This window comes from Ranitomeya variabilis, chromosome 4, assembly GCF_051348905.1.
Source record: "Ranitomeya variabilis isolate aRanVar5 chromosome 4, aRanVar5.hap1, whole genome shotgun sequence".
In the NCBI taxonomy this organism is placed as follows: Eukaryota; Metazoa; Chordata; class Amphibia; order Anura; family Dendrobatidae; genus Ranitomeya; species Ranitomeya variabilis.
The window spans coordinates 651927109-651950538 of record NC_135235.1 but is presented as its reverse complement, the minus strand read 5'-3'; the positions used below and the strand labels follow the sequence as shown (position 1 = coordinate 651950538).

Genomic DNA, 23430 nt, shown 5'->3' with positions numbered 1-23430 from the left:
ATGATGTGTAGACGGCTGTGAAGATCTTGTGTTCAGTCTTGTTTTATCCACCAGTATTATATGTTTTATACTTGTGTAATGAGAACGGTGGAGATGGCAGAATTAGAGCTGATCATAGATGTGCCTTCTCCATCTGTCTGTGACTTTTACAATATTTGTTTTAGGGTGAAGATCTGACCCATATTAATACTACAGAGACATATGTGAGGGGTGATGAGCGGTGTAAAGAGGAGATTCCTATAGATAACTGCCCAGGTAAGTAGTAACCACTAAATGCAGAGAAGTCACAGATTCTTCTTCCTGCATAATTATATGTTGCATTGTTTTAGGGTTTGTTACTCAGAGCTTTTTGATGTGCATTTTTACTGACTGAAAGATTTAGTGCTTCAACAAAAAATGACACCTTTAACATTTTTTTAGTACGCATTTGTGATGCAACATTTCAAAGGCCATAAAGTAAATAGCTGCAAGTCAAATTTATGTATGAGATAGCCAAGATGATTATCTATAAAATGATGGAAGTCTAACGTTCAAAGTAGTGGTGGATGGTGAGATAAGGAGCCTGAAAGTTAAACATTCAAAACATTGTTAATACCAGTTTTCCACAAAGAAAAATATAGTTCCGATCTCTGTACAATCAGCTCTGATTTGGTCATGTGATTGATCCAGCATAAATCCATTCATAGCAGGAGTGTGTTAGGGTACGTGTTCACTTTCAGGATGGCCGGTGGTTTGGATGGGGCGGCAAACCCGCTCCGCCCCCTTCTGTGACGCGATGATTCCAGATGTGTTCATTGCACACATCCGGCATCATCGCATCCCACACATAGGGCCCTGGGTTTTACCTTGCGGCAGCGCAGCATCGCCACAAGGTAAACGGACATGCTGCGATCTTAACCCCTTCGTGCCATGCGCCGTACTAGTACGGCGCTGCCGGCACTGCATTAGTGCCAGCTGCAGTACTAGTACGGCGCATCGATCACCGCGGTCTCGCGCTGAGCGCCGCGGTGATCGGGTGCGGGTGTCAGCTGTATATGACAGCTGACACCCCGCAGCAATGCCCACGATCGGCGCTGTCGCCGATCGCGGGCATTTAACCCCTCTGATGCCGCTGTCAATAGTGACAGCGGCATAGAGGGGGATCGCGCAGGGACGGGGGCTCCCTGCGCTCTCCCACCGGAGCAGCGCGATGAGATCGCGCTGCTCCGGTGACCTGGAAGGAGTCCCCGGATCCAAGATGGCCGCGGGACTCCTTCCGGGTCATAAGATGACCCTGCTTGCCGGCGTCTGCTGAGAATCCTCATAGCAGGTGCCGGCAAGCCTGTGGAACGTGCCTGTCACATCGGTGATCAGACAGAGTGCTGTGCACACTGTCTGATCAACGATCTGTGATGTCCCCCCCTGGGACAAAGTAAAAAAGTAAAAAAAAAATTTTTCCACATGTGTAAAAAAAAAAAAAAAAAAAATCCTAAATAAAGAAAAAAAAATATATTCCCATAAATACATTTCTTTATCTAAATAAAAAAAACACCACACAATGAAAGTACACATATTTAGTATCGCCGCGTCCGTAACGACCCCACCTATAAAACTATATCACTAGTTAACCCCTTCAGTGAACACCGTAAAAAAAAAAAAAAAAAAAAAACGAGGCAAAAAACAACGCTTTATTCTCATACCGCCAAACAAAAAGTGGAATAACACGCGATCAAAAAGACGGATATAAATAACCATGGTACCGCTGAAAACGTCATCTTGTCCCGCAAAAAAAAAGCCGGCATACAGCATCATCAGCAGAAAAATAAAAAAGTTATAGCTCTCAGAATAAAGCGATGCAAAAACAATTATTTTTTTATATAAAATAGTTTTTATTGTGTAAAAGCGCCAAAACATAAAAAAATTACATAAATGAGGTATCGCTGTAATCGTACTGACCCGAAGAATAAAACTGCTTTATCCTTTTTACCAAACGCGGAACGGTATAAACGCACCCCCTAAAAGAATTTCAGGAATTGCTGGTTTTTGTTCATTCCGCCTCCCAAAAATCGGAATAAAAAGCGATCAAAAAATGTCATGTACCCGAAAATGTTACCAATAAAAACGTCAACTCGTCCTGCAAAAAACAAGACCTCACATGACTCTGTGGACCAAAATATGGAAAAATTTATAGCTCTCAAAATGTGGTGATGCAAAAACTATTTTTTGCAATAAAAAGCGTCTTTTAGTGTGTGACGGCTGCCAATCATAAAAATCCGCCCAAAAAACGCTATAAAAGTAAATCAAATCCCCCTTCATCACCCCCTTAGTTAGGGAAAAATAATAAAATTTTAAAAAATATATTTATTTCCATTTTCCCGTTAGGCTACTTTCACACTAGCGTCGGTACGGGGCCGTCGCGCTGCGTCGGCCCGACATACCGACGCATACTGTGCAAGCGCCGCACAACGGGGGCAGCGGATGCTGTTTTTCCACGCATCCGCTGCCCCATTGTGAGGTGCGGGGAGGTGGGGGCGGAGTTCCAGCCGCGCATGCGCGGTCGGAAATGGTGGACCGTCAGCACAAAAAAAGTTACATGTAACGTTTTTTGCTGCCGGCGGTCCGCCACAACACGACGCAACCGTCGCACGACGCTTGCGACGTGTGTCAATACGTCGCTAATGTTAGTCTATGGGGAAAAAATGCATCCTGCAGATGACTTTGCAGGATGCGTTTTTTCGCCAAAACGACGCATTGCGACGTATGCAAAAAAACGCTAGTGTGAAAGTAGCGCTAGGGTTAGGACTAGGGTTAGGGTTGGGGTTAGGGTTTCAGTTAGAATTGGGGAGTTTTCACTGTTTAGGCACATCAGGGGCTCTCCAAACGCGACATGGCATCCGATCTCAACGCGTTTGTTTGCGTTAAAAACGCATGCGTTTTTATAGAAAAAAACCAGAACACACACTGAAAAGTCACCCACCACCATCAAGGTGATAAAGGGATCCAAACCCTAACCCTAAACTCATCCCTAACCGTTTAATGAACATTTTCTGACAGTCATAGTGCCACGTATTTCAGTGCCACGTATTTCAGTGCCACGTCTTTCAGTGCCACGTCTTTCAGTGCCACGATATTTCAGTGCCACAATATTTCAGTGCCACGTATTTAAGTGCCACGATATTTCGGTGAAATACGTGGCACTGAAATATCGTGGCATTTACGTGAAATACGTGGCACTTAAATACGTGGCACTTAAATACGTGGCACTTAAATACGTGGCACTTAAATATGTGGCACTTAAATATCTTGGCATGTACATGAAATACGTGGCACTTATATACGTGGCACTTATATACGTGGCACTTATATACGTGGCACTTATATACGTGGCCACTGAAATATCGTGGCACTTATATACGTATATAAACGTATTTCAGTGCCACGTATTTCAGTGCCACGTATTTCAGGTTAGGGGTAGGGGTAGGGTTAGGGTTTTTTGTTTTTTTCTTGTTTTCTTGTGTTGTTCTATAAAAACGCATGCGTCTACAAAAAACGCATGCGTTTTACCGCGATTACATGCGTTTTTTTCACACATGCGTTTTTTTTAAAAACGCATGCAGATAAAAACGCAAGTGTGAAACCAGCCTTACCCTTGGGAAAATAAAAACATGGGGGCTAAAATATAATTTTCGTGGAAAAAAATATATTTTTTATTTTCGCGGCTCTGCGTTATAAACTGTAGTGAAGCACTTGGGGGTTCAAAGTTCTCACAACACATCTAGATAAGTTCCGTGAGGGGTCTAGTTTCCAATATGGGGTCACTTGTGGGGGGTTTCTACTGTTTAGGTACATCAGGGGCTCTGCAAATGCAACATGACACCTGCAGACCAATCCATCTAAGTCTGCATTTCAAACGGCGCTCCTTCCCTTCCGAGCTCTGCCGTGCGCCCAAACAGTGGTTTATCCCCATGTATGAAGTATCAGCGTACTCAGGACAAATTGGACAACAACTTTTGTTGTCCAATTTCTCCTGTTACCCTTGGGAAAATAAAAATGTGGGGGCTAAAATATAATTTTCGTTGAAAAAAAAATATTTTTTATTTTCATGGCTCTGCGTGATAAACTGTAGTGAAACACTTGTTGGTTCAAAGTTCTCACAACACATCTAGATAAGTTCCGTGGGGGGTCTAGTTTCCAATATGGGGTCACTTGTGGGGGGTTTCTACTGTTTAGGTACATCAGGGGCTCTGCAAATGCAACATGACACGTGCAGACCAATCCATCTAAGTCTGCATTTCAAACGGCGCTCCTTCCCTTCCGAGCTCTGCCGTGCGCCCAAACAGTGGTTCCCCCCAATGTATGGGGTATCAGCGTACTCAGGACAAATTGGACAATAACTTTTGTGGTCCAATTTCTCCTGTTACCCTTGGGGGAAAAAAAATTGCAGGCTAAAACATCATTTTGTGGAAAGAAAAAATGATTTTTTGATTTTCACAGCGCTACATTCTAAACTTTAGTGAAACAACTGGGGGTTAAAAGTGCTCACCACACATCTAAATAAGTTCCTTAGGGGGTCTTCTTTCCAAAATGGTGTCACTTGTGGGGGTTTCCACTGTTTAGGCACGTCAGGGGCTCTCCAAACACGACATGGGTTCCGATCTCAATTCCAGCCAATTTTGCATTGAAAAGTCAAATGGCGCTCCTTCCCTTCCGAGCTCTGCCATGCGCCCAAACAGTGGTTTATCCCCATATATGAAGTATCAGCGTACTCAGGACAAATTGCACAACAACTTTTGGGGTCCAATTTATCCTGCTACCCTTGGGAAAATAAAAAATTTGGGGCAAAAAGATCATTTTTTGTGAAAATTAATATTAATTTTTTTTTACGGCTCCACATTATAAACTTCTGTGAAGCACTTGGAGGTTCAAAGTGCTCACCACACATCTAGATTAGTTCCTTAGAGGGTCTACTTTCCAAAATGGTGTCACTTGTGGGGGTTTCCACTGTTTAGGCACGTCAGGGGCTCTCCAAACACGACATGGGTTCCGATCTCAATTCCAGCCAATTTTGCATTGAAAAGTCAAATGGCGCTCCTTCCCTTCCGAGCTCTGCCATGTGCCCAATCAATGGTTTACCCCAACATGTGGGGTATCAGCGTACTCAGGACAAATTGTACAACAACTTTTTTGGTCCAATTTCTCCTGTTACCCTTGGTAAAATAAAACAAATTGGATCTGAAGTAAAAATTTTGTGAAAAAAAAGTTAAATGTTCAATTTTTTTTAAACATTCCAAAAATTCCTGTGAAGCACCTGAAGGGTTAATAAACTTTTTGAATGTGGTTTAGAGTACCTTGAGGGGTGCAGTTTTTAGAATGGTGTCACTTTTGGACATTTTCTGTCATGTAGACCCCTCAAAGTCACTTCAAGTGTGAGGTGGTCCGTAAAAAAAATGGTTTTGCAAATTTTGTTGCAAAAATGAGAAATCGCTGGTCAACTTTTAACCCTTATAACTCCCTAACAAAAAAAAATTATGTTTCCAAAATTGTGCTGATGTAAAGCAGACATGTGGGAAATGTTGTTTATGAACTATATTATGTGATATAACTCTCTAATTTAAGGGCATAAAAACGAAAAATTTGAAAATTGCTAAATTTTCATAATTTTCGACAAATTTCTGTTTTTTTCACAAATAAATGCAAGTCATATCGAAGACGTTTTACCACTATCATAAAGTACAATATGTCACGAGAAAACAATCTCAGAATCACCAGGATCCGTTGAAGCGTTTCAGAGTTATGACCTCATAAAGTGACAGTGGTCAGAATTGTAAAAATTGGCCGTGTCACTTAGGTGAAAACAGGCTTTGGGGTGAAGGGGTTAAAAGACGCGCCGCATGTCCGGAATCGCAGGGCCGCCGGATGCATGTTACCACGCATAGTGGAGATGGGATTTCATAAAATCCCCTCCACTATGCTGTAACATCTGGACGCTGCGTGTTTGACGCCGCGGCTCTGCACAGCGTCAAACACGCAGCGTTTCCTGAAAGTGGACACATACCCTAAGTCTCTGCTTCGTACAGTGTTTCGTAGATCTGTCAACAGGTCATCGGGAAGAAGCTTGGAGATTTGGGGGGGCACCTAACCATCAGTGGAAGAGGATTATTAATAATATCTCATGAGATATAAACCCTTGAGGGCCATGGACCTGGCAACAATGTATATAGGGCAAGTGCTATGCACCAGCTCGCCGTGGACTTGGTGTGGTGGCAGCTCAGAAGAGGTAAGTAAAACCCTTATATGATTGACCTCTATTACCTCAAGATATGGATTCAGAGAATATTTCAAATCGGCATTTGTACAGCGATCATCCAGCACCACATAGAAAGTTTGAAACATTACTTTTATTTCCTGGTTAAAAACAATCCTACTATACAGGGGCCAAATCCCCACTGATGCATTTCTTGATTGTTCACAGCAATTATTCATAGCATACGGGTGACTGCATGGTACAGGAATAATCGCTTAATCCATCAATAGACCATAGATCTTAACAACAAAGAAATGCTATACAATACCAAAAAGAGAAGAATATATGTAAGATGCTAACAGACGTGCATGAAATCCATTTTTTAATTTATACTCTCCTTCTCATGAGGGCTTATTAAACCAACAAAGTTGTCATGGTCCTGAGTTCAAACCCTGGAGCCTGTGTTTTATGGTCGACTTCTCTGTCCGCCGAACCACAGCAGACACACTTTTTTTCTCCTGGTGTTTAGGTTCTGCTAGGGTATGTGCACACGTTGCGGATTTGGCCCTGCAGTTTTCCATGCGTTGTACAGTATCATGTAAACCTATGGAAAACCAAATCCGCAGTGCACATGCTGCGGAAAATTCTGTGCAGAAACGCAGCTCTTTATTTTCCGCAGCATGTCAATTCTTTGTGCGGAATCTGCAGCGTTTTACACCTATTCCATTATAGGAATCTGCAGGTATAAAAACGCAGGCGAAATCCGCACAAAAACCGAGGAAATTCCGCAGGGAATCTGCAGGTAAAACGCAGGTCATTTTACCTGCGGATTATGCAGAATCCACGCAGAATAATCCGCAATGGAATCCGCAACGTGTGCACATACCCTTGTTCTGGCTGCAGTCTGTTTAGATTAACGCAGGTGTTTTCATTTGTCTGTCCTATCAACTTTCGGGTGAGGCTTTATATTCTGTCCCCCTGCTGGCATTTCCTGCTGGTGATAATCTCTTTTGTGTGTCCAGCCATTCTGCTGTAGTTTAAAGTCAGCCAGTGAAAATCCAGTTAGGGTTTATCTCTTTGCTGTTTCTGTTCTGTATTCTGCACCTATCTTTTTTTTTTTTTTTTAGGAGGAATCTAGCATGCCATATTTTATACTTTTCTGTATTTTGTGGTTTGTTTTACTCAAAAGGACAAAACATAGTCATCAACACTGTAATGCCTAGAAAGAAAACATCTCCTTTCGGAGCTTCTAGTCGTGCATTCATTATTATTGCTCATGGGATCCATATCTCTCGGAATCCTCCTTAAGTCAAGCCCAATCTATATCTCGCTAATTCCCTTGATGGGAGCCCTGGTTCATGCATCCAGGCAGCCCAAAGCTGTTCACATTTATTAATATTGCCTCTTTTTTGTACACACCTTTTTCCAAACTTATAAATCAGTTTATTTTGTTGATATATTCCTTTTTTGTTGTGCTTTCAGTATCTAACCAGTGTTGTGCTATTAGTTGCCTCGCTAAATACAGCTTTCGTGCTATAGCTATTTTTCCCGGCTCAGTTGTCTGTAGATCTTCCACATACCCCAGCACATAAACTAATGGCGTAGTTTCCAATACCACCTTAAACACTCGTCTAATTAATCCTAGTACTTTCCTCCAGTATCCCTCCAGTTTAGGACATGACCACATCATATGAAGTAGAGTAGCCAACTCCACCCCACACCTAGGACAGCATGCGTCTGCTCTGGCCCCAATCTTACACATAAACTCCGGTGTTCTATATGTATTAGATAAAGTTGAGAAAGTCTATGCATTTCACTAAGAGAGAGTTGAGGTACCCTTTCCAATATATCTATCCATTGACCTTCTTCTATTGGGCCGATCTCTGCCTCCCATCTTTCTTTACTATGAGTTGGGTGTTTGCTTAGCACTAATGTTAATAAAGATCTATATAGCCCCTATATTATCCCAGATGAACTATTTGATCTGCTAATTAACTGTATTAATTAGAGAATGCTGTAGATAAGCCCCAGATGCCGATGGGCTTAACTCACCTTCGATTTTGGGGGAGACAGGTTCCCTTTAAAGGGAAGGTGCCATCAAAAAAATTTTTTTTCCAGCGATTGAAAAAATGTAAAGAATTAATGTTTACATTTTCTTAAAAAATATTATCATTTGTTTTTAATTTAGTAAAATATGAAAAATAATTTTAAAAGGTTTGGCATTTCCACTTTTAAACACTAGGGGGAGCAGCTAATGAAATTTGACAAAAACCTAGTGTACAACTAGCTCACATTACTGCACTGCAGTAATTATGGGCAGAGTCTGCTGACCTGTGTGATGTCTCCTCTCCTTCCCTTCTGGTGTTTGCTAGGGGATGAGAGGATTCAGGAACACAGTGTGCAGCCATTTTGTTGGTGACTGCAAAGTTATACTGACAAGTAGACAGTCACCGAAGATGGCAGGCAGCAAGGATTCTGGGAGATATATGGTGGAGGGAGCAGGGTGACAGCAGCACAGAGTATTTCAGGATAGCAGTGTGCTGGTCTATGGGGGGCACCCTGTTTGGTGCGCAGAGCAGCCAGGGATTGTACATAGAGCGCTGTCTTTTATACACATGGATGGACCGTCTCCTCAGAAATCCAGGAAACATTTCTGCTGATTGCTGGCCTGTTCTGATCCAGGCTTTGCATGCAAAGACCCCATTCCCCTCCTCAGATCCTGTCCTGACGATGTGTGAAAGCGAGGTGACAGGCGCAGTCCGGGGTGATGCTGGGAAGGAAATGTAGCCATATAGTAACGATAAAAATGAGACCCCTCTCTTCAGCTGCCTCACCAGCCCTCCCCTGAAGGCACCTAACTGGAGGTCATGCTGCCCCCTCTATTACCCCAGACCCGCGTGCAGCTGCTCAACCGGAACCACCCTAGATTTGGTCCCCTTTCTGCAGATAATACTTCCATAGTGTTCTCACATAATACCGCCATATAGATCACTCATAATACCGCCGTATAGAGCACACATAATACTGTCCTATAGTTCTCACATAATACCATCGCAAATAACGACGCCAGAGTGTTCTCACATAATACCGCCATATAGAGCACACATAATACCGCCATATAGAGCACACATAATACCGCCATATAGAGCATACCGCCATATAGATCTCACATAATACCGCCATATAGATCACACATAATACCGCCATATAGAGCACACATAATACCGCCATATAGAGCACACATAATACAGAGCACACAATACCACAATATACTTCACACAATACCGTCATATAGATCTCACATAATACCACCAGTGTTCTCACATATCTCCATATAGATCACACATAATACCGCCATATATATCAAACAATACCGCCATATACATCACATAGTACCGCCATATACTTCTCACATAATACTGCCATATAGATCTCACATAATACTGCCATATAGAGCACACATAATACTGCCATATAGAGCACACATAATACCGCCATATAGAGCACACATAATACCGCCATATAGAGCACACATAATACCGCCATATAGAGCATACCGCCATATAGAGCATACCGCCATATAGATCTCACATAATACCGCCATATAGAGCACACATAATACCGCCATATAGATCTCACATAATACCACCAGTGTTCTCACATATCGCCATATAGATCACACATAATACCACCATATACATCACATAGTACCGCCATATACTTCTCACAGAACGCCGCCATATAGATCACACATAACGGGGGAGAGGACTGCATAGGAGAGGATTAGATACACAGCTCAGTCAGTATCATACAGGATAGGATTAGATACAAGGCTCAGCACAGTATCACATAGGATAGGATTAGATACATGGCTCAGCAGACTATCACACAGGAGAGGATTAGATACACAGCTCAGACAGTATCATGCAGGATAGGATTAGATACAAGGCTCAGCACAGTATCACATAGGATAGGATTAGATACATGGCTCAGCAGACGGCATCACACAGGAGAGGATTAGATACACAGCTCAGTCAGTATCACACAGGATAGGATTAGATACCTGGCTCAGCACACAGTATCCCACAGTAGAGGATTAGATACACGGCTCAGCACAGTATCACACAGGATAGGATTAGATGCATGGCTCAGCAGACAGTATCACACAGGAAAGGATTAGATACATGGCTCAGCAGTCAGTATCACACAGGATAGGATTAGATACATGGCTCAGCAGACTATCACACAGGAGAGGATTAGATACACAGCTCAGACAGTATCACACAGGAGAGGATTAGATACACGTCTCAGCAGACAGTATCACACAGGATAGGATTAGATGCATGGCTCAGCAGACAGTATCACACAGGAGAGGATTAGGTACACAGCTCAGCACAGTATCACACAGGAAAGGATTAGATACATGGCACAGCAGGCAGTATCACACAGGAGAGGATTAGATACACGGCTCAGCAGACAGTATCACACAGGAGAGGATTAGATACACGGCTCAGCAGACAGTATCACACAGGAGAGGATTAGGTACACAGCTCAGCACAGTATCACACAGGAAAGGATTAGATACATGGCTCAGCAGTCAGTATCACACAGGATAGGATTAGATACATGGCTCAGCAGACTATCACACTGGAGAGGATTAGATACACAGCTCAGACAGTATCACACAGGAGAGGATTAGATACACAGCTCAGACAGTATCACACAGGAGAGGATTAGATACACAGCTCAGTCAGTATCACACAGGAGAGGATTAGATACACAGCTCAGTCAGTATCACACAGGAGAGGATTAGATACACAGCTCAGTCAGTATCACACAGGAGAGGATTAGATACACAGCTCAGTCAGTATCACACAGGAGAGGATTAGATACACAGCTCAGCAGACAGTAACACACATGGGAGGAGATACACTGCTCAGAGTCAGCACCACAAGGGATAGGATTAGATTCCCTCTCCCCCTCCCCACTGATACTTACGGCTCCCTGCTGAGTCCTTTCTCCCTCCCGTCCTTGGTCTCCTCCTCCTCCTCCTATAGCTGCAGGGCTCCTGCGATTATCCTGGGAGCTGGAGCTCACAGCTGCAGTGTGAGCTCCAGGAAGATGGCGCTGATCTCCTGCCTCTGCTGTGCAGGACGGCTCAGGTGGCGTAGTCGTGTTACTGTGAACGCTGAAAGGCGCAACGGGATGATAACGCTTGCAAATATATAAGTTCTGCATCGCTGCAGAGTCGCAGTTTATATTACAGGACGCCGACGCGTCACATCCTGGGGGTCTCAGCCTATCTGGCTACACTACAACGCCCCTTTGGGTGTGTCAAGTCAATACACTCTGGCTGTTTGACATGGAGCGAGCAACCAGCGACAGCGATAAATTGGTTGCCGCTACGTCACTGGATCGCTCCTGCATCGCTCTGGCGTTGGTGTGTTTGACGTCTCTACAGCGACCTAAACAGCGACGCTGCAGCAATCTCGTTTCGGTCGCATCGCTGGCTATATCGCTGCGACGTTGCTTAGTGTGACGGTACTTTAAGTGACGTGCAGCTTCACTAAGGGTATGTTTCCACGTTCAGTTTTGCTTCAGGCTTTGGTCAGGATTTTATGCAGGTAAAATCCTGACCAAAACTGCACCTGAGGTCACGGGCAGGTCACCTGCGGTGTACCTGCGTGTTTTGCTCATAGTAGCAACATGCTGCGTTTCGAAAAAACGCACCACGCATGCGTTTTCGCGGCAAAAACGCATGCGTTTTTTAACGCATAGTGGAGTCTGGATTTCATGAAATCCCATCCACTGTGCTGTAACATCTGGACGCTGCGTTTTTGACGCTGCGGAAAAACGCAGCGTCAAAAACGCAGCGTTTCCTGAACGTGGAAACCTACCCTTACACTCCTGCAAAGCAAAATGGCGGCACCCAGTGGCTTAAAAAAAAATTAATAATAAAAAAAATGTTAAAGTTAAAAAAAGGAAGTTTGTATGAAAAATAATTGTTTATATAAACAATTATTTTTAATACAAAAAATAAAATGCGGCACCTTTCCTTTAAAATGAAAAAATAAACAAAGCGTAGCTTAAAAAAGGTTTTTAAGAGTGTAAGAAACATTCAAAATCACCCACTCTTTGTAAAACAAAAATAAATGTAAAAAGTAAACATTTTGTATCCCCATGTCTGTAAGAGGCAGATCTATTAAATTGTTGCACTGATAAAGTGTAAGGTAAATCACACAACCAGTGATGATCTAGCACTAAAATTCTCAAGTGCTTGGTACTCGAATCAAGCAGGTCCGACTCTCGGACAGGCCTGACTTGAGTATAATGAAAGTCAATGGGAATCTCAAGCATTTTTCCAGGAGACACGAGGGCTAGGGAGGCAGGAAAATCACTGAAATGGATGAAAACAGAGCTCAAATGGAATAGGAATAGCATGTGGAAGACGCCTGGATGCATCTCTGACTAATTGCCATTTCCCACAGTCGTATTCTTCTGATTGTGTCTGCTCAAACATTGGGACATTGCTAAACTCGATCTCCTCATGTCCCTCTTGAAACATGAAGGGTGAGAGGCCAGAATCAATAAATGGAAATATAAAGAGCTCCTCAGACTGTTCAAGTGTGTGATCACTTGTCTCCTGGGACTCTCCATGCAGGTAATAGTGGTTTTACTACAGAAAGGACAGCGTGTAGCCCTGAAAAAACTTTTGTGTTAACCCCGGAGGTATTTTCGTTTTTGTGTTTTCGTTTTCGCTCCCCTTCTTCCCAGAGCCATAACTTTTTTTATTTTTCTGTCAATATGCCCATGTGATGGCTTGTTTTTTGCGTGACGAGTTGTACTTTTGAACTACATGATTGGTTTTACCATGTCGTGTACTCGAAAATGGGAAAAAAATTCCAAGTGCAGTGAAATTGAAAAAAAATGCAATCCCACAGTTGTTTTTTGTTTTGCTCTTTTTACTAGGTCCACTAAATGCTAAAACTGACCTGTCATGATTGTCCAGGTCTGTACGAGTTCATAGACACCAAACAGGTCTAGGTTCTTTTTTATCTAAGTGGTGAAAAAAATTCCAAACTTTGTTTAAAAAAAACTCCGGAGTCCCTGCAACCCCCTGTGAAGTCCCCCAGGCCACCGGCGTCTTGTTCCAGGCAGAAAATCCAGATCTGCTGGCCGGCACCCGGCAACAATAGGACATTTTTCCTATTGATTAATTTTGATCACTGTGATAGACCCTTCAAAGTGATCAAAATAAAGAAAATAGTAAATCGGGCTCTCCTTTATCACCCCCTTAGTTAGGTAAAAATAAAATAAAAAAATGTATTTCCATTTTTCCATTAGGGTTAGAATTGGACTAAAGTTAGGGTTGGGCTAAAGTTAGTGTTGGACTAGGGTTAGGGTTGTGGTTATGGTTGGGATTACAGTTAGGGATGGGATTAGGGTTAGGAGTGTGTTAGGGTTAGGTTTGTAGTTAGGGTTGGGATTAGGGTTAGGGTTGTGGTTAGAGTTATGATTAGGGTTAGGAGTGTGTTGAGGTAAGGGTTGGAGTTAGAATTGGGGGGGTTCCACTGTTTAGGAACATCAGGGAGTCTCCAAATGCGACATAGCGCCATCATTCCAATTTTCTGTTCAAAAAGTCAAACCTTGCTCCCTTCCTTCTGAGCCCTGCCATGCAACCAAACAGTGGCTTTCCCCCACATATGGGGTATCGGCATACTCAGGAGAAATTGCACAACAAATGTTGTGGTCCATTTTCTCCTGATACCCTTGTAAAGTAAAAAATGGTTCCAAAGTAAATTTTTGGTGAAAACAAAGTAAAATGTTCATTTTTTCCTTCCACATTGAGTTCATTCTTGTGAAGCACCAGAAGGGTTAATAAACTTCTTAAATGTTGTTTTGCGCACCTTGAGGGGTGCAGTTTTTAGAATTCTGTCGCTTTTGGGTATATTCTGTTATACTATTGACCCCCCAAACTCACTTCAAGCATGAGGTGGTCCCTAAAAAAATGGTTTTGTAAATTTTGTTGGAAAAATTAGAAATCGCTAGTCAACTTTTAACCCTTATATCGTCCTAACAAAAAAAATATGTTTCCAAAATTGTGCTGATGTAAAGTTGACATGTGTGAAATGTTATTTATTAACTATTTTGTGTGACATATCTCTCTGATTTAAGGGTTCGAAAAGTAAATGTTTGAAAATTTCAACATTTTCAAAAGTTTTGCCAAATTTCCATTTTTTTCAAAAATAAACTCGTTATATCTAAGAAATTTTACTACTAACAAAGTACAATATGTCACGAGAAAACAATCTCAGAATCTGTGGGATATGTTGAAGTGTTCTAGAGCTATAACCTCATAAATTGATAAAAAATTGGCTTGGTCATCAAGTACCAAATTGGCTCTGTCACTAAGGGGTTAAAATAAATTCTCCATTTTCCGATACCCGTAACATCTCCATTTTTCTTGATCTCGGGTTGGGTGAGGGCTTATTTTTTTGTATGCCGAGCTGATGTCTTTAATGATACCATTTTGGTGCAGATACATTCTTTTGATCGCCCATTATTGCATTTTAATGCAATGTCACGGCAACCAAAAAAACATAATTTTGACAATTTTACTTTTTTTTTCAGTAAGCCTTTTAGCGATCAGGTTAATTCTTTTTTTTTATTGATAGATCGGGCGATTCTGAATGCGGCCATATCAAATATGTGTATGTTTGATTTTTTTTAATTGTTTTATTTTGAATGGGGCGAAAGGGGGTGATTTGAAATTTTATATTTTTTAATTTTTTTAATAACAACATTTTTTTTACTTTTGGCATGTTTCAATTTTCTCCATGGGAGACTGGAAGCTGCCATAACCTGATCGGCTCTGCTACATACAGGCGATGATCAGATCCACCTGTATGTAGCAGAATTGCTGACTTGCTATGAGCGCCGACCACCAGGCAGCACTCATAGCAATCCGGCACTGACAACCATAAAGGTCTCCAGGAGACCTCTGGTTGTCATGCAAACCCACCGGTGACCCGCGATCACTTGACGGGGTCACTGGTGGGCGGATTTCCAGCACGAATGCCTTAAGTGCATGTTAAATGCCACTGTCAGCATTTGACAGTGGCATTTAAGTGGTTAATAGCCGAGGGTGGATCCACCGGTACCAGGAAAGATGTGGGCTCACTGCTGGAGCCCACATCAAAGGCAGGGAGTCCAACATCGGCGTACTATTACGCCCGATGTCGGAAAGGGGTTAATGCTGCAGTAGCAGTATACAAGTACTGCAATAGTAATTATACACTGTCTACTCTAATCTAAGCTCTCCCTCGTAAAGCTACTCTCCCTGAACTGCTTCCAGAGAAGAGTGGGCCAAGAATCTGGTCACCGGGTCTTATATAAGACCAGATGGCGCAATGCGGCCTGCTAATCACGGTAATGCCAGTTGCCAAAATGGCTATGGTATTACCATGTATGGCAGGCAATCCCTTCATTTTTAACAGCTGCGCAACATGCGCACAGGGACTCGAGCATGGCACACGAGCACCCCTGATACTCGATTGTGTAACGAGTGCACCCGAGCACCCTGATGCTCATTCGAGTATCGAGCAGTGATGACCACGCTCCCTCAGTACTATAAGCAACTAAACCACTGGCTATCAAGGTGTAGAACAAGATGGCAATAGAGGCTAGAATGGAGGTCTGTCCTCTTGAGTGATGAGTCCAGTTTTTCTCTTGAATGCAATGATAGCCATAGATTGGCCTGTAGACTAGGCGTGCCATGCCATGAAGAAGCCTTATCAATGTAACTTCACACTGGTGAAACTCTCGGGATTATAGTGTGGGGTGGTGTAATGTAATGTATCCAGATCCCTCTTATCTTCATTCCAGATACAATAATAACTCATCGATACATTGATTTGATTGTGGAAGTAGTGATATGGCCAGTACTCTGAAGAATCACAGGAGCCATTTTTCATCATACACAACACCAGGCTACATATTGCTTGTGCGCTGCCTGTGTGGCCTAAACATGCTCCCATGTCCTGCAGCGTCTCTGGACTTCTCTCTCATCAAGCATATCTGAGACATCATTGGTTGGCAATTGCAAAGGGATAGCGTAGATCAGCACATTGTTTGGAGTGATTTCTCCCCCACCTTAGGAGGGAATTGGTGGATGTTAGGTTTCCTGTGGGTACAGGTTACCAATAAGCCCCCCTCAGTTTTTCTAATCAAGACATCTAGAATAGGCAGACTTGTACAACTGTACTCATAGGTAAAACACAAGCTTATGAGGTAAGGTTAAGTCTGCTGTACCCTGCCATATTAAAAATACATAGTCGATAACGTTTTAATATTTCAGTCTTCTCAATACCCAGTTCTCCATTGGCAAATATCATGGTTTCCTCCAGCCCAGGAGCAAGTTGGCATAAGTGGGGGCACAAGGAATCGCCATAGCAGTGCTCCTGAGCAGGTGGTAGTACACATGTCAAAAATATTATTTTTTATGTAACACAGAATTCCAATGCTTTGACAAGAAATTTGTTATGTACCTTTATAGTGGCAGCCTTTCATAAACAAGAAATACTTCACTTCCTCCACTCCCATATTGTAGTGTATTGGATAATAGAGAGCCTCTACATCAATGCTAACAAAGAGGCCCCCTGAGTCTACTGAAATATTCTCCAATTTAAGCAGAAGATCAATAGTGTCCCCTGTATAAAACTGCAGGGCCAAGACAAAGGGTCTTAGGATCTGGTCCAGATATTGATCCAGGTTCTGACAGAGGCTGTTAGCTCTCAAAACTATTGATCTCTCCTTTAATGGTTCTATGCTCCTGTAAACTTTAAGGAGACTATAAAAGAGGATCATGACTGGTTTCTGGGGTAACAAAATATCATACTTGTTCTTAGATGGTTTGATCACAGTGAGACGATCCTGCTCCAGACCCCTAATCATTTGTACCTCCTCTTTGCTGCGAGTAGGTATGTGCGTTCTTCAGTGACTTCAAGTCTCTGGAAACAACTTTAACAAACACCTCTGCTGCCGACAAATCATTTTGTGGTGGTGGCATTTTAGTGTTTTTCTATTTTAGCCCAGTGAATGGGTCTACACCTTTAAGGTTGGGGTCAGATTAACCTAGATTGTCCAATAATCTTACATCAGCCAACATACTGGTGGGAATACTTAGCTCATTACATAATTGTTTATGATGTTTAGAAAAATGTTTCTTACACTTCAGTTTGTGGGCAAATAGGTTCAAATCTTTTATGGATTTTATGGATTCAAAAAGGTCAAAATCTGAAGTTGGAATGAAGAATAGGCCCTTCCTCAGAATCAGCATTTTGGTTTCAGGCAAATTACAAGATGATAAATTAATAACCTGTAGATTTATGTGAGATTCTGTTTCCTTACAGGGCCCAGTCAATTGCTTAGTGATTATGAAGGTTATAAATAATGTGATCCTTGAGTACATTGATACCTATCCTTACCCCTATATTGAATCCTACTTATGTTAGTACCACATTGATTTTTACTTCTACTTTCACTATCGGAAGTTTCCTTGCCTGTAAAGTCAGGATCTATTTCAGGGTCCAAATGTAATGTCTTGCATTGCAGTTTCCTGATGATCCTGAAGTAGGGCAAGCGATTTTTGCATAGGGCAAGGAGGATCAGGGTGAGGATTATGTGGTCCAGACTCTTTGCACGTGAGACTGGACATTGTGGAAGACAGACTGGGAAACATACTGGAAGCATTATCTGCCATCCGACCGACCAACTGTTTGCACTGTTCTGGCTTCAAGAGTGGTGTCCCACGCTCCCCTCCAAAGTGCGACAGGATGGTGGACAGGAAGGTAGGTCTTGTGGATGAGCGTGTTTGTTGTGCTCCCGCAGCAGGCAGTTTCATCTGGCTCATGGCCTCGGTGTGCACCATCAGGAGCAGGTCCACTTTCCCCACCCTTACCACATGCCTTGCGCATTTTAAATTAGGTATATAATATATGCCTACAAACTTTGTTATTAATAGGGAAATTAAAATATGTAGCTGTGAAAAGGACTTGTGTTTTAGGTTGCAGCAGCAGTATACCTATAGAAGGACCGTAAGGCAATAATCCTGGCCTATATGCCTCTATCCCTCCTCCACCAGCTATCCCTACACTGCGTGCAAGTAACAGCTGCTTATCTAGCGAAAGGAGAGTATGTAGCCCCTAAAAGGACAGTAGCGGTATACAGGTACTGCAATAGCAATTAAACACTGCCTATATGCCTGCTCTAATCTAAGCTCTACCTCCCAAATCAACTGTCCCTAAATTGCTTCCAAGGATCGCGTCATCGGGTTTTCTATAAGACCAAACGATGCGATGTGGCTGGAAAGTCACAGTAATGCCAGCAGCCAACATGACTTTGGCATTACCGTGTATGGCAGGCAATCCCTGCATTTTTATTGGCTGTCTAACAGCCAGGGGTTGTTTTTTTGCATAGGGCAAGCTGTGGACTGCCCTTGTTGTTTTGGGGTGCAAAGGGCTATTGTAGTTTCAACAGGGCACAATAGGGTAATTACCAAGTTCCGCTCAAGGGACTGATCTTTGCAAGATGGATGTCTGCACTAGGACATTATCCCTTGAACACTGACAATTGGGCAAGATGGTTTTAACCCTGCTGTGGAACCATGAAAAAAAATCACTGCTTTGGTACCATGGGGGCTATATGACCCCAGGCTCAAAATCGTCATATTTCATTAAAATTAACATGCTGCTGTTCAGAATAGTCAAGTTTTATTCTGTCATCAATTCAGAGCACAGTTATGAAATCAAACTTAACTTTGAAGTGATTTATTGGTCTTCATCAAACACAAACTGAACTAAAACTAATTCAAATTTTAAAAAAACCCGCACAATAACTGCAACTGTGTGGATTTTAGTAAAAACATAATGGCAACTAATTATCTGGCAATAAATTTAGCCCTTGCATTCACTGCATGTCACAGTGCCATGTTTTTCACAAATGAACTTTCTTGCAGTCATTGCAAAGAAATCTCGTCTTTTTGTCCTTCAATCGAGGACAAACATAGTACCGTTTGCGCTGTCCTGTAACACTACTGGTGTCACTTGGAAGTGACTAGTCATTGTTTATTTACAATTATATTACAAAACCTGTGAATAAACAGGAAATCTAAAAAAAACTGTCAGACAATAAAGGTACTATGGTTGTCAGGAGAGTCCCAAACCCAGAAAATTGAAAATAACTTTGAAACAAAATTGAAAAATAAATTCAAAATATCATCAACATAAGCAGAAATATGTTACTTGGCAATACATAGAAGGTCAATGTCTGAGATTGACCAGTTTTAGAAATATTTCAATTTATTGAGCGCTGGGGTCTATATGACCCCATGGTTCCACAGCAGGGTTAATTTTGTCTATTTCCCATTTTAGTGACTGATGGTTGCATAAGCGTCAGCTGACCTTGGATTGATTAATTTTCATTTTTTACCTGATCTTAATGAGGCATTTTATTGTGTGTACTTTTATTTTGCTGAATATCTTGATTAAAGGTTATGCTTTAATGATCACAATATTTTGATCTACACCAGGGGTCCTCAAACTTTTTAAACTGGGGGCCAGTTCACGGTCCCTCAGACCATTGGAGGGCCAGAATATAGTTTTTTTTTAAAAAACTATGAACAAATTCCTATGCACACTGCACATATCTTATTTTGAAGTAAAAAAACAAACAGGAACGCATACAATATTTAAAATAAAGAACAAGTAAAGTTAAAACCACAAACTTACCGGTATTTCAATGGGAAACATGGGCCTGCTTTTGGCTAATGAGATGGTCAATGTCCGGTTCCATATTTGTCACTGCTAGTCGTAACAAGTGAAGCAATTGTTCTCTTTCTTGATATCATTGTTTCCGATGGATTCCAAATTGCTATTAATAAACTACCAATATATATATATACAGCGCTACAGAAACAATATACCAGCAATAAAATTGCCCACACAGACATACAGACTGCACTGCCCATCAATGCAGTCTGATCAGTGCCAATCAATGCAGCCTTGCCAGTCGATATCCTTTCAGCCTCACCAGTGCCCATATTGGTGGAACTCTGCTTTTATCTCAGGCTCAGACTGGTGTGGTGTGAGAGTCCCCAAAAGGCAGGTAAATGTCCCCAATACGTAGGTAAATGTCAACAATAGGCAGCATAAGTCCCCAATAGGCAGCATTGGTCCCCAATAGGCAGGTAAATGTCCCAATGGGCAGGTAAATGTCCCCAATAGGCAGCATTGGTCCCCAGTAGGCAGCACAGGTCCCCTATAGGCAGGTAAATGTCCCCAGTAGGCAGCATAGGTCCCCAATAGGCAGCATTGGTCCCCAATAGGCAGGTAAATGTCCCCAATAGGCAGCATAGTCCCCAATCGGCTTTCCTCGCCGCCTCGTCATTCCGCCCGTGATTAAAGGGCCACCGGCATTGAACTGTAGTGACGTTCAATGTCGGCCTGGCCCAGGGGCTGCATAAATGTCCTTGGAGGGCTGCATGAGGCCCACGGGCCTTAGTTTGAGGACCCCTGATCTACACTATTTGTGAGGTGTCCGGGAGATATTTTTTGTTTGAGAATTGCTTGGATTTACTTTTTTCCCCATATTGTTGATCAGTTATTAATTGCAAAGGGAGCTTACAATAGAAGGTCTACACAAAATGTAGCAATGGACATATTTTATTTAAAACCTTAACAACCTCTTTATTTGTATTGGTCAGTTATTCTGTTATGAATATGCTTACGAGCAAGGTGGTGCAAACTGTGGAAAGCCCAGTGCTGGCCAAAACAAGAGAGTGGGTGTAAGTAATACCTGGTAGTCACCCTTTAACTGCGGTTTGGTCTTCACTGCAGGAAGTCCCTGATACACAGGATATAGTCGCTGACTGGTATTTTACAGTTTATCAAGTCAAAAATGATACACGTAAGGCAGGAAGCAGTTTAGGAGCAAGCCAAGATCAATTTCTAGCAATGAATCAATGTCTATTGAAAAAAAATATATACATTTATTTTTTTCAGATTTTAATGCAAATGATCATAGTATCACATCTGATACCTTTGAAGAAAATCCCACTATGCCAGACATAACTCCAGTTCTTCTTAAGAAAGAGAAATATAGCAAAAGGGATGGTGAACAACAAAGAGCACACAGAAGAAAGAAACCATTTTCATGTTGTCAGAGTGGGAAATGCTATGCAACAATATCTGATCTTATTGAGCATCAGAGAATTCACGGAGAGGAGAATCCATTTTCTTGTTCCAAATGTGGGAAAGGTTTTGCAGACAAATCAGCTTTTGCTAGGCATCAGAAAATTCATACAGGGGAGAAGACATTTTCATGTTCCCAATGTGGGAAATGTTGTTCTACAAAATCTTATCTTGCTAAACATCAGCGAATTCACACAGGTGTGAAACCATTTTCATGTTCACAATGTGGGAAATGCTGTTCTACGAAATATAATCTTACTAAACATCAGCAAATTCACACAGTGGAAAAGTCATTTTCATGTTCAGAATGTGGGAAATATTTTGATCGGAAAACAAATCTTGCTAAACATCTGAGAATTCACACAGGGGAGAAGCCATTTACATGTTCACAATGTGGGAAATGTTATGTAACAAAATCTGATCTTACCAAACATCAGAAAATTCACACAGGAGAGAATCAATTTTCATGTTCAGAATGTGGAAAATGTTGTATAACAAAATATGATCTTACTAAACATCAGAGAATTCACACGGGGGAAAAGCCATTTTTATGTTCGGAATGTGGACAATGTTTTGCAGACAAATCATATTTTGCTAGGCATCAGAAAATTCACACAGGGGAGAAGCCATTTTCATGTTCACAATGTGGGAAATGTTCTACGAAATCTGATCTTACTAAACATCAGCGAATTCACACAGGGGAGAAGCCTTTTTCATGTTTAGAGTGTGGGAAATATTTCAATCGGAAAACTAATCTTGCTATACATCTGAGAATTCACACAGGAGAAAAGCCATATTCATGTTCAGAATGTGAGAAATGCTTTACATTGAAATCATATCTTGTTGCACATAAGAGATTTCACACAGAAGAGAAACCATTTTTATGTTCAGAATGTGGAAAATGTTTTAATTGGAAAACAAATCTTGTTTCACATTTAAAAATTCACACAGGGGAGAAGCCATTTTCATGTTCACAATGTTGGAAATGTTTTACAGAGAAATCACACCTTGTTAGACATCAGAGATTTCACACACGGGAGAAGCCATTTTCATGTTTAGAATGTGCAAAATGCTTTTCTTTAAAATCTGATCTTGGTAAACATCAGACAATTCACACAGGGGAGAAGCCATTTTCATGTTCAAAATGTGGGAAATGTTTTAAGAACCAATCAGTTTTAGCCTCACATGAAAAGATTCACACAGGAGAGAAACCATTTTCCTGTTCAGAATGTGGAAAATGTTTTAATCGGAAAACAACTCTTACTAGACATCTGAAAATTCACACAGGGGAGAACACATTATTCTGATCAGAAGTAATTTTCATTTTCAGAATGTGGGTACATATATATGATAGAATCGCTATATGCTTGCTAATGGCGTTCCAGGGTGGGTTGGATCTCTTTGTCACATACTTTTTTTTATCACAATTTATTTTGTTCATGTTTTGTACATGATTATTTCTAAATAAAGAATGTTATACTTTATGTGGGTGTGACGCTGCATTCTGTGGGGTCATCAGGGGCTTCCTGGTTCTTTTGTGTCCCCTCCTCTGGTTCAGGCCCAGGCTGGTTTAGGGGAGAATGGATAAGGGTCAGACAGAGGCCAGAGAGAGCCCAGAGTAACTCTGCTGCCACATTATAGTAAATGGATTCCTCGTAAGGGTCTCATCTGAATTATGTTACTTGGAGATTTAAAGTGACACCCCAATGTAAGTACTCAGCGTAGGGTGCCTAATAAAAGTGATCTAAAATGTTATGTAAAATGTTCCAAATAAAAGCTTCAAATCAATCCACAAAAATAGCAAGTCCCCACTCAGGTCTGTCATCTCTTAACAGAAATATAGAGGGATTCCATGTTACTGGTTGCACAAAGGCTCTGGAAAAGCGAAATGGCCTTCAGTGATCCAAAAATCCAAATGCCCCCTTCCCTTCTGAACTCCAGTGTACCAAACAGAAGTTA

General features: G+C 41.8%; 2 protein-coding genes and 1 long non-coding RNA gene across 3 annotated transcripts in view; 2 read left to right on the top strand and 1 right to left on the bottom strand.

Moving 5' to 3' along the window:
• LOC143766203 (gastrula zinc finger protein XlCGF66.1-like) overlaps positions 1-228 on the top strand; it is a 30302-nt gene extending 30074 nt beyond the window's left edge. Inside the window, exon 6 of the mRNA XM_077253693.1 lies at positions 165-228. Coding sequence (XP_077109808.1) covers positions 165-169 — 5 coding nt within the window. The 3' untranslated portion in view covers positions 170-228. The remainder of the gene's footprint in view (positions 1-164) is intronic.
• Positions 229-9006: 8778 nt separating this feature from the next.
• Positions 9007-11237, bottom strand: LOC143766205 (uncharacterized). The gene is made up of 3 exons (XR_013213546.1): positions 11079-11237; positions 9822-10286; positions 9007-9551 (listed from the first exon to the last, which is right to left on the bottom strand). It is a non-coding gene; the product is annotated as an uncharacterized LOC143766205 (long non-coding RNA).
• A 9396-nt stretch (positions 11238-20633) lies between these two features.
• LOC143768173 (uncharacterized) overlaps positions 20634-23430 on the top strand; it is a 44018-nt gene continuing 41221 nt past the window's right edge. The window contains exon 1 of the mRNA XM_077256862.1: positions 20634-22772. Within this exon, the coding sequence (XP_077112977.1) occupies positions 21243-22772 (1530 nt within the window). The 5' untranslated portion in view covers positions 20634-21242. The remainder of the gene's footprint in view (positions 22773-23430) is intronic.